Source organism: Nerophis ophidion, linkage group LG28, assembly GCF_033978795.1.
Source record: "Nerophis ophidion isolate RoL-2023_Sa linkage group LG28, RoL_Noph_v1.0, whole genome shotgun sequence".
Taxonomy (NCBI): Eukaryota; Metazoa; Chordata; class Actinopteri; order Syngnathiformes; family Syngnathidae; genus Nerophis; species Nerophis ophidion.
This window is the reverse complement of record NC_084638.1, coordinates 4,662,627-4,674,853: the sequence shown is the minus strand read 5'-3', so window position 1 is coordinate 4,674,853 and position 12,227 is coordinate 4,662,627. Positions and strand designations below refer to the sequence as shown.

At 36.7% G+C, this 12,227-nt stretch overlaps 1 protein-coding gene across 3 annotated transcripts in view; it reads left to right on the top strand.

The window, feature by feature from the left end:
- The window catches only part of tnk2b (tyrosine kinase, non-receptor, 2b), a 194,768-nt gene extending 182,947 nt beyond the window's left edge, over window positions 1-11,821 (top strand). For all 3 annotated transcript variants that reach the window (XM_061890341.1, XM_061890339.1, XM_061890340.1), the window contains 2 exons: window positions 7,079-7,209; window positions 10,921-11,821. In XM_061890341.1, the coding sequence (XP_061746325.1) occupies window positions 7,079-7,209; window positions 10,921-10,927 (138 nt within the window). In that variant the 3' untranslated portion in view covers window positions 10,928-11,821. The remainder of the gene's footprint in view (window positions 1-7,078; window positions 7,210-10,920) is intronic.
- The last annotated feature ends 406 nt before the right edge of the window (window positions 11,822-12,227 follow it).

The following is a 12,227-nucleotide window of genomic DNA, read 5'->3' as shown; positions in this document are numbered from 1 at the left end:
CCAACAAAGCAACCAAGCGACTATCCCCTGGGATGTCATAACGCGAAGGGCGTGCCACAATGAAGTATCCATGCCTTATATCAACATCTGCGTCTTCCAGTCTGTTTTAACGCTTCCCTCCATCGACACATGCCATTGACCATTTTCCGACAAGCTGGCAAAAAATAAGCCGTTAACATTAACAATCAGGTGTACGCCCAGAAGTCACAGAAGAAACTGCTATCAAAGTAAAAGCCCAATGAAATGGGCAATTGTAGTGAGGTGAGGGCACTGACGTCCTCGGCGGTATTCTGGGTAATAACATTTTCAAGTACTGTACACTGTAACTGCAATACGGATAGTCGTTAAAAGCCGATTAGTGCCATTTTTTTCCCTTTCGGGGTCTGACGAGCACTTTTGTTGATCCTTCAGGGAAGCATCAGGCCCTTGCAAACGTGTGTGTGTGTGTGTGTGTGTGTGTGTGTGTGTGTGTGTGTGTGTGTTCTGGCAATGCTGACCTTATGGGGACATCGCTCTGTTTACACAGTCACCTTTAGGGGACTTCCGACAATATGGGGACCAAGAAAACAGGTCCCCTAAAGGGAAAAGGTTTGTGTTTTATTTCTGTGGTTTAAGGTAAGATAAGATAACAGGGAAATGTGGGTTACTTTGTATACGTGTTTCAAATATTGGTAAAAGTGAAAATGAATTTTCTGGAAAAGTGAAACATTTGTTATCCTGGCATTCAATAGTACTTTGATTCTGTATGGTATCCATTTTTAGTTAAAACTAATATATTTTTCCAAAAACATCTGGTTTAGTGTTCCTTGGGATGACATTTTCATACAGCATGATTTTGAAACATCCATCCATCCATTCATTTTCTACCACTTGTCCCTCTCGGGATCATGAGGGGTGCTGGAGCCTATTTAAAAATAACAGGCCCCCTAAAGGGAAACCTTTAATTTGATTTAATTTAATTTGAATTTTTTTTTAAATGGTCCTCACTAGTCACGTACAAATGTGTGTGAATTATGTAAAATTATCTAAATTTGGTCCCCAGGAACCATATTAACTATTTTTCCCCAGGGTCCCCAGTAAGTATGAACAGCACATTACTTCATCAATGTCTCCACAACCTGTAGAAAGGGTGGTCCCCACAAGTAACGATCAACAACAACTTAGTCTCCATTCCAAATAATAACCCAAATGTGTGTGTGTGTGTGTGTGTGTGTGTGTGTGTTCTGGCAATGCCGACTTAATGGGGATATCGCTCTGTTTACACAGTCACCTTTAGGGGACTTCCGACGGTATGGGGACCAAGAAAACAGGTCCCCTAAAGGGAAAAGGTTTGTGTTTTATTTCTGTGGTTTAAGGTGAGATAAGACAACACGGAAATGTGGGTTACGTTGTTTACGTGTTTCAAATATTGGTAAAAGTGAAAATGAATTTTCTGGAAAAGTGAAATATTTGTTATCCTGGCATTTAATAGTACTGTAATTCTGTATGGTATCCATCCTTAGTTAAAACGAATATATTTTTCCAAAAACATCTGGTTTAGTGTTCCTTAGGATGACATTTTCATACAGCATTGTGACCTTTTTCTTGTGAAATTCCAACTCATTTTTCACAAAAACTTTTGTATTTGCATAGTATGTATATATTACTAGTGTTGTAAATACAAATCTTTATATAGTTAGAAAAGGAGGACCTAAAGAGGTAGGCATTTTTCAGAGGTCTCAAGAACGTAAGAAATACAAGTGTGTGTGTGTGTGTGTGTGTGTGTGTGTGTGTGTGTGTGTGTGTGTGTTCTGGCAATGCTGACCTTATGGGGACATCGCTCTGTTTACACAGTCACCTTTAGGGGACTTCCGACAGTATGGGGACCAAGAAAACAGGTCCCCTAAAGGGAAAAGGTTTGTGTTTTATTTCTGTGGTTTAAGGTAAGATAAGATAACAGGGAAATGTGGGTTACTTTGTATACGTGTTTCAAATATTGGTAAAAGTGAAAAGGAATTTTCTGGAAAAGTGAAACATTTGTTATCCTGGCATTCAATAGTACTTTGATTCTGTATGGTATCCATTTTTAGTTAAAACTAATATATTTTTCCAAAAACATCTGGTTTAGTGTTCCTTGGGATGACATTTTCATACAGCATGATTTTAAAACATCCATCCATCCATTCATTTTCTACCACTTGTCCCTCTCGGGATCATGAGGGGTGCTGGAGCCTATTTAAAAATAACAGCCCCCCTAAAGGGAAACTTTTAATTTGATTTAATTTAATTTGAACTTTTTTTTAAATGGTCCTCAGTAGTCACGTACAAATGTGTGTGAATTATGTAAAATTATCTAAATTTGGTCCCCAGGAACCATATTAACTATTTTTCCCCAGGGTCCCCAGTAAGTATGATCAGCACATTACTTCATCAATGTCTCCACAACCTGTAAAAAGGGTGGTCCCCATAAGTAATGATCAACAACAACTTGGTCTCCATTCCAAATAATAACCCAAATGTGTGTGTGTGTGTGTGTGTGTGTGTGTGTGTGTGTGTTCTGGCAATGCTGACTTAATGGGGATATCGCTCTGTTTACACAGTCACCTTTAGGGGACTTCCGACGGTATGGGGACCAAGAAAACAGGTCCCCTAAAGGGAAAAGGTTTGTGTTTTATTTATGTGGTTTAAGGTAAGATAAGACAACAGGGAAATGTGGGTTACTTTGTATACGTGTTTCAAATATTGGTAAAAGAGAAAATTCATTTTCTTGAAAAGTGAAACATTTGTTATCCTGGCATCTAATAGTACTGTGATTCTGTATGGTATCCATTGTTAGTTAAAACTAATATATTTTTCCAAAAACATCTGGTTTAGTGTTCCTTAGGATGACATTTTCATACAGCATCATTTTAAAACATCCATCCATCCATCCATTCATTTGCTACCACTTGTCCCTTTCGGGATCATGAGGGGTGCTGGAGCCTATCTAAAAAAAACAGGCCCCCTAAAGGGAAACCTTTAATTTGATTTAATTTAATTTGAACTTTTTTTTAAATGGTCCTCAGTAGTCACGTACAAATGTGTGTGAATTATGTAAAATTATCTAAATTTGGTCCCCAGGAACCATATTAACTATTTTTCCCCAGGGTCCCCAGTAAGTATGAACAGCACATTACTTCATCAATGTCTCCACAACCTGTAGAAAGGGTGGTCCCCATAAGTAATGATCAACAACAACTTGGTCTCCATTCCAAATAATAACCCAAATGTGTGTGTGTGTGTGTGTGTGTGTGTGTGTGTGTGTGTGTGTGTGTGTGTGTGTGTTCTGGCAATGCCGACTTAATGGGGATATCGCTCTGTTTACACAGTCACCTTTAGGGGACTTCCGACGGTATGGGGACCAAGAAAACAGGTCCCCTAAAGGGAAAAGGTTTGTGTTTTATTTCTGTGGTTTAAGGTGAGATAAGACAACACGGAAATGTGGGTTACGTTGTTTACGTGTTTCAAATATTGGTAAAAGTGAAAATGAATTTTCTGGAAAAGTGAAATATTTGTTATCCTGGCATTTAATAGTACTGTAATTCTGTATGGTATCCATCCTTAGTTAAAACGAATATATTTTTCCAAAAACATCTGGTTTAGTGTTCCTTAGGATGACATTTTCATACAGCATTGTGACCTTTTTCTTGTGAAATTCCAACTCATTTTTCACAAAAACTTTTGTATTTGCATAGTATGTATATATTACTAGTGTTGTAAATACAAATCTTTATATAGTTAGAAAAGGAGGACCTAAAGAGGTAGGCATTTTTCAGAGGTCTCAAGAACGTAAGAAATACAAGTGTGTGTGTGTGTGTGTGTGTGTGTGTGTGTGTGTGTGTGTGTGTGTGTTCTGGCAATGCTGACCTTATGGGGACATCGCTCTGTTCACACAGTCACCTTTAGGGGACTTCCGACAGTATGGGGACCAAGAAAACAGGTCCCCTAAAGGGAAAAGGTTTGTGTTTTATTTCTGTGGTTTAAGGTAAGATAAGATAACAGGGAAATGTGGGTTACTTTGTATACGTGTTTCAAATATTGGTAAAAGTGAAAAGGAATTTTCTGGAAAAGTGAAACATTTGTTATCCTGGCATTCAATAGTACTGTGATTCTGTATGGTATCCATTTTTAGTTAAAACTAATATATTTTTCCAAAAACCTCTGGTTTAGTGTTCCTTGGGATGACATTTTCATACAGCATGATTTTAAAACATCCATCCATCCATTCATTTTCTACCACTTGTCCCTCTCGGGATCATGAGGGGTGCTGGAGCCTATCTAAAAAAAACAGGCCCCCTAAAGGGAAACTTTTAATTTGATTTAATTTAATTTGAACTTTTTTTTAAATGGTCCTCAGTAGTCACGTACAAATGTGTGTGAATTATGTAAAATTATCTAAATTTGGTCCCCAGGAACCATATTAACTATTTTTCCCCAGGGTCCCCAGTAAGTATGATCAGCACATTACTTCATCAATGTCCCCACAACCTGTAGAAAGGGTGGTCCCCATAAGTAATGATCAACAACAACTTGGTCTCCATTCCAAATAATAACCCAAATGTGTGTGTGTGTGTGTGTGTGTGTGTGTGTGTGTGTGTGTGTGTGTGTGTGTGTGTGTGTGTGTGTGTGTGTCTGTGTGTGTTCTGGCAATGCCGACTTAATGGGGATATCGCTCTGTTTACACAGTCACCTTTAGGGGACTTCCGACGGTATGGGGACCAAGAAAACAGGTCCCCTAAAGGGAAAAGGTTTGTGTTTTATTTCTGTGGTTTAAGGTAAGATAAGACAACAGGGAAATGTGGGTTACTTTGTATACGTGTTTCAAATATTGGTAAAAGAGAAAATTCATTTTCTTGAAAAGTGAAACATTTGTTATCCTGGCATTTAATAGTACTGTAATTCTGTATGGTATCCATCCTTAGTTAAAACGAATATATTTTTCCAAAAACATCTGGTTTAGTGTTCCTTAGGATGACATTTTCATACAGCATGATTTTAAAACATCCATCCATCCATCCATTCATTTGCTACCACTTGTCCCTTTCGGGATCATGAGGGGTGCTGGAGCCTATCTAAAAAAAAACAGGCCCCCTAAAGGGAAACCTTTAATTTGATTTAATTTAATTTGAATTTTTTTTTAAATGGTCCTCACTAGTCACGTACAAATGTGTGTGAATTATGTAAAATTATCTAAATTTGGTCCCCAGGAACCATATTAACTATTTTTCCCCAGGGTCCCCAGTAAGTATGATCAGCACATTACTTCATCAATGTCCCCACAACCTGTAGAAAGGGTGGTCCCCATAAGTAATGATCAACAACAACTTGGTCTCCATTCCAAATAATAACCCAAATGTGTGTGTGTGTGTGTGTGTGTGTGTGTGTGTGTGTGTGTGTGTGTGTGTGTGTGTGTGTGTGTGTGTGTGTGTGTGTGTGTGTGTGTGTGTGTTCTGGCAATGCTGACTTAATGGGGATATCGCTCTGTTTACACAGTCACCTTTAGGGGACTTCCGACGGTATGGGGACCAAGAAAACAGGTCCCCTAAAGGGAAAAGGTTTGTGTTTTATTTCTGTGGTTTAAGGTAAGATAAGACAACAGGGAAATGTGGGTTACTTTGTATACGTGTTTCAAATATTGGTAAAAGAGAAAATTCATTTTCTTGAAAAGTGAAACATTTGTTATCCTGGCATTTAATAGTACTGTAATTCTGTATGGTATCCATCCTTAGTTAAAAACGAATATATTTTTCCAAAAACATCTTGTTTAGTGTTCCTTAGGATGACATTTTCATACAGCATGATTTTAAAACATCCATCCATCCATCCATTCATTTTCTACCACTTGTCCCTTTCGGGATCATGAGGGGTGCTGGAGCCTATCTAAAAAAAACAGGCCCCCTAAAGGGAAACCTTTAATTTGATTTAATTTAATTTGAATTTTTTTTTAAATGGTCCTCACTAGTCACGTACAAATGTGTGTGAATTATGTAAAACTATCTAAATTTGGTCCCCAGGAACCATATTAACTATTTTTCCCCAGGGTCCCCAGTATGTATGAACAGCACATTACTTCATCAATGCCTCCACAACCTGTAGAAAGGGTGGTCCCCACAAGTAATGATCAACAACAACTTAGTCTCCATTCCAAATAATAACCCAAATGTGTGTGTGTGTGTGTGTGTGTGTGTGTGTGTGTTCTGGCAATGCCGACTTAATGGGGATATCGCTCTGTTTACACAGTCACCTTTAGGGGACTTCCGACGGTATGGGGACCAAGAAAACAGGTCCCCTAAAGGGAAAAGGTTTGTGTTTTATTTCTGTGGTTTAAGGTAAGATAAGACAACAGGGAAATGTGGGTTACGTTGTTTACGTGTTTCAAATATTGGTAAAAGTGAAAATGAATTTTCGGGAAAAGTGAAATATTTGTTATCCTGGCATTTAATAGTACTGTGATTCTGTATAGTATCCATCCTTAGTTAAAACGAATATATTTTTCCAAAAACATCTGGTTTAGTGTTCCTTAGGATGACATTTTCATACAGCATTGTGACCTTTTTCTTGTGAAATTCCAACTCATTTTTCACAAAAACTTTTGTATTTGCATAGTATGTATATATTACTAGTGTTGTAAATACAAATCTTTATATAGTTAGAAAAGGAGGACCTTAAGAGGTAGGCATTTTTCAGAGGTCTCAAGAACGTAAGAAATACAAGTGTGTGTGTGTGTGTGTGTGTGTGTGTGTGTGTGTGTGTGTGTGTGTGTGTGTGTGTGTGTGTGTGTGTGTGTGTGTGTGTGTGTGTGTGTGTGTGTGTGTGTGTGTGTGTGTGTGTGTGTGTGTGTGTGTGTTCTGGCAATGCTGACTTAATGGGGACATCGCTCTGTTTACACAGTCACCTTTAGGGGACTTCTGACGGTATGGGGACCAAAAAATTCTTAATAACCCCAGCAAAGTTTCGGGGGGGATCCAAACAATAAAAGAGTATTTAAACTATTTAAAAATGTGCTTTCATTGTTAATTCCGGCGTCATTTTAACACTTGTATTTAATGTTTCCCCACAGGTGGAGCAGCTGTTCTGTTTGGGTCTGAGCAGCAGGTCTGAGTGTCTGAAGATGCTGGAGATGTGTGACTGGAACCTGGAAGAAGCCAGCACGCAGATGTTGGATAACTACGGATCAAGCACGCAACAAAGGTACCGATAACATCGTTAGCCCACTAAAGCTTGTTTTTTCACATGAATTAATTAGTGGTATTGAAGCATATCTGTAAAGGAAGCAATAAAAGTACATTTTTAATATACATCTTTATTGGGGCGTATTTAATAAGTACATTAAATAACAATAAAAGTAATTTTAAGTTACATTTTTATTGGAACATATTTAATAAGTACAGTAAATAGCAATAAAAGTAATTTTTATATGCATTTATATTGGAACATATTTAATAAGTCCAGTAACTAGCAATACAAGTACATTTTAATATGCATTTTTATCGGAACATATATATATATATATATATATATATATATGATATATATGTAATATATATATCATATATATATATAAGTACAGTAGATAGCAATAAAAGTACTTTTAGAGTTACATTTGTATTGACAATTTTTTAACGCAAACAATGAACAGCAAAACATTTACTTTTTAAAGCACAATTTCTATTGAAACATATTTAAATTGTAAAATAAACGACATTTAAAAATAAAACTTTTTACAGTGTTATATGTACTATAAAATATTTGATGTGTACAATAAACAACAGAATCTATTTTTTTAAAGTAAAATATGTTTGAAATTTGATGTGTACAATTTTGATTATGTGTAACGGTCTTTGAGTGTCTTTTAAAAGAGTTATATAAGTACAATAAAAATGTATTATTAACAAACGGCCAATTAAAAAATTTAAATTTCAATTGGAGCTTATATGACAAAGTATGTACAAAAAACAACAGCAGTAAATTAATACAGTTTAAAGTTAAAACAATATAAAAACATGTATTTTACATGTACTATAAACAGAAAAATGCCATCAGGACTAATCTTCAGGACTGTCTCAGAAAATTAGAATATTTATAACAGCTAAACAAAATCAAACATTGGAAAATGTCAATTAATGCACTCAGTACTTGGTTGGGAATCCTTTTGCACGGATTACTGCATCAATGCGGCGCGGCATGGAGGCAATAAGCCTGTGGCATTGCTGAGGTGTTTTGGATGCCCAGGATGCTTCAAAAGCGGCCTTTAGCTCTTTTGCATAATTGGGTCTAGTTTCTTCCAGCTTCTTTGTGACAATACCCCACAAATTCTCTTTGGGGTTCAGGTCAGGGGAGTTGGCAGGCAATAAAAGTAATTTTTAATATACATTTTTATTGGAACATATTTAATAAGTACAGTAAATAGCAATAAAAGTACTTTTTAAGTTACATTTGTATTGACAATTTTTTAACGTGAACAATGAACAGCCAAACATTTACTTTCCAAAGCAAAAGTTCTATTGAAACATATTTAAATTGTAAAATAAACATTTAAGAAAGTAAAAAAAACTTTTTACAGCGTATGTAATGTAATATTTTATGTGTACAACAAACAACATAATTATTTTTTTTTAAGTCAAATATATTTTTAAATTTGATCTGTACATTTTTGATTGTGTAATGGTCTCTGAGTGTCTTTTAAAATAGTTATATAAGTACAATAAAAATCAATTATTAACAAACGGCCATTTAAAAAAGTTACATTTTAATTGGAGCGTATATGATAAAATATGTACAATAAACAACAGCAGTAAATTAATACATTTTAAAGTTAAAATTATATTTAAAAATGTATTTTACTATAAACACAAAAAATATATTTTTTTTTTACTGCGCATATCCTCATATGTTTATAATAAACAGCAAAACATTTTTAAATTAATATATATTGAGAAACATATGAGGATATGCACAATAAAAACAGCTAAAATATACCTAAGTTATAATAATAATACATTCATAAAAGAACCCAAACTTCATTGTTTTTTTGTTTTTTTGTGACCAACAAGTATGTGCACCAATCACTCTATCACAAAAAAATACGAGTTGTAGAAAAGATTGGAAACTCAAGACGGCCATGACACTATGTTCTTTACAAGTGTAAAGCATTGTCTCAGAAAATTAGAATATTGTGATAAAGTCCTTTATTTTCTGTAATGCAACTAAAAAACTTTAAAATATTTCATACTTTCTGGATTCATTACACATCAACATCAAGCCTTTAATTATTTTAATATTGCTGATTATGGCATAGAGCTTAAGAAAACTCCAAAATCCTATCTCAAAAAATTTTAATATTTGCTCAGACCAAGTGAAAAAAAAAAAGATTTATAACAGCAAAACAAAATCAAACATTTGAAAATGTCAATTAATGCACTCAGTACCTGGTTGGGAATCCTTTTGCATGGATTACTGCATCAATACGGCGTGGCATGGAGGCAAACAGCCTGTGGCATTGCTGAGGTGTTTTGGATGCACAGGATGCTTCAATAGCGGCCTTTAGCTCATTTGCAATATCAGGTCTGGTGTCTTTCAGCTTCTTCTTCACAATACTCCTCAAATTCTCTATGGGGTTCTGGTCAGGGGAGTTGGCAGGCCAATCGAGGACAGTAATGCCATGGGCAGTACACCAGTTACTGCTGGTTTTGGCACTGTGGGCAGGTGCCAGATCATGCTGGAAAATTAAATCATCATCTCCATAGAGCTTTACAACAGATGGAAGCATGTAGTGCTCTAAAATCTCTTGGTACACAGCTGCATTTACTTTGGACTTGATGAAACACAGTGGCCCAACACCAGCAGCTGACATGGCTCCCCAAACCATTGCTGACTGTGGGAACTTTACACAGGATTTCAAGCAACTTGGATTTTGCTCCTCTCCAGTCTTCCTCCAGACTCTAGCTACCTTGACTTCCAAATGAAATACAAAACTTGCTTCCGTCTGAAAACAGGACTCTGGACCACTCAGTACCTGTCCAGGGTCCGGTTTTCAGACAGGACTCTGGACCACTCTGCAACTGTTGTACCTCGTTTTTACTGTTGAACCTTGTTTTTAATGATTACTGCTGCAAACCAAATTGCCCCTTGGGGACAATAAAGATTTTTGTAAGTGTAAGTCTAAGTCAGCGCTTCTTTTCCATAGCCCAAGTCAGACGCTTCTTCCTTTGTCTTGAGTTCAGGAGTGGCTTGACCATGGGAATACGGCTATTGTAGCTGTATCTGTTAAAAAGCTCTATGGAGATGATGATTTAATTTTCCAGCATGATCTGGCACCTGTCCACAGTGCCAAAACCACCCGTAACTGGTGTACTGACCATGGCATTACTGTCCTCGATTGGCCTGCCAACTCCCCTGACCTGAACCCTGTAGAGAATTTGTGGGGTATTGTGAAGGAGAAGCTGAAGGACACCAGACCCAATGATGCAAATGAGCTAAAGGCCGCTTTTGAAGCATCCTGGGCATCCATAACACTTGAGCAATGCCACAGGCTGATTGCCTCCATGCCACGCCGCATTGATGCAGTAATATTCTAATTTTCTGAGACAGTCCTGTATGTAAACTTTTGACCAGATAAAAACAGGTAAACATTTCTACTGAAACATATCTCACGTGTACAGATCTCAGTTGTTGCACTTAGACTGGTTGTGTAATGCCAGGACTTTTTCTTTTCTTTTCAAATCTTGGCTGAAATTGAGGCTCCTATTGATGGTTCTTAGAAAAAAAGATATTCCTCCATCCTTCTAAGCAAGATCTGGTCTGCATCCAAAGTGAAAAGTTTCTTAGGTCAAAGTCGAAGTTAGCGTTGGCTCATTTCAGTATTTTCTCCAATTTAATTCGGAGCTTTTCTTATATTTGCAGACGGTGACAAGAACGGTTCTGATCGGAACTGCTCTCGGACCATCCCGTGACCCCTTAAGTCACACCTATTCGTGCTCCTCGTGGACTGGTCAGACCTTTCACTTCTGCACTTATTCAGAGTTTTTTTTTTTTTTTTAAAGCGTCATCCAAAGCAGACAAGACAACAATCTCGGATCCTTTTTACTCTTTTACTGTTTTTAGCGGAGAGTCGTTCTCTGATCTTTTTCTTCGAGTCGTTTAAAAAAAAAAAAAAAAAAAAAAGTCTGGCTGGAAGGGAACCTGAAAGGTGGAAAATGAGTGGTCGGAAAGCACAAACACAAAGAAGCACTTTTATTTTCTTTTTTGGTGAAAACTTTCCCACTTTCGCCGAGTCTCCGAGCGCAATTTGCTTTTTAGATCCATTTCTGAACTAAAGAAAAAAAAAGAGTCGTGATACAGTCGTCCCTTTGTTAATCGTCGCTGATAAAACAAACAAAACAAAAAAACCCAAAGCAGGATTAACCTCTTGTTTACATGCTTTTTTAAATTTCTCTTTGCTATTTGGGGCTTATTGGATCCTAATTAGAATAACAACGAATAATCATCTTTTGAGAGGATGTACTTAGTCCATAAGTACACAAACGTGTACTTCATTTTTACACTTTTTTTCCCCAAATTCCATTGTATGTTATACTCTTTTGACACCACCAAATGGTAGTATAAGTGTCCACATAAGTGGCCATAAGACCCCAATTCAGTAGTGTACACAATTTTGGAAATAAGAACTAAAAGGTGCTGTCCACGCATGTGGCCACTAAGACTTTAGCAGGGGTGTCAAGTTTTCATTGAGGGCCACATCGCAGTTATCGTTACCCTCAGAGGGCCGCGCTTAACAATGAGTAATATATGAATATACATGTGTGTGTATATGTGTATATATATATACACATATATACATATATATATATATATATATATATATATATATATATATGAATAGATATATTTATATATGTATATATATATATATATATATATATATATATATATATATATATATATATATATATATATTTATATATGTATATGTGTGGGCTTCACGGTGGCAGAGGGGTTAGTGCGTCTGCCTCACAATACGAAGTTCCTGCAGTCCTGGGTTCAAATCCAGGCTCGGGATCTTTCTGTGTGGAGTTTGCATGTTCTCCCCGTGAATGCGTGGGTTCCCTCCGGGTACTCCGGCTTCCTCCCACTTCCAAAGACATGCACCTGGGGATAGGTTGATTGGCAACACTAAATTGGCCCTAGTGTGTGAATGTGAGTGTGAATGT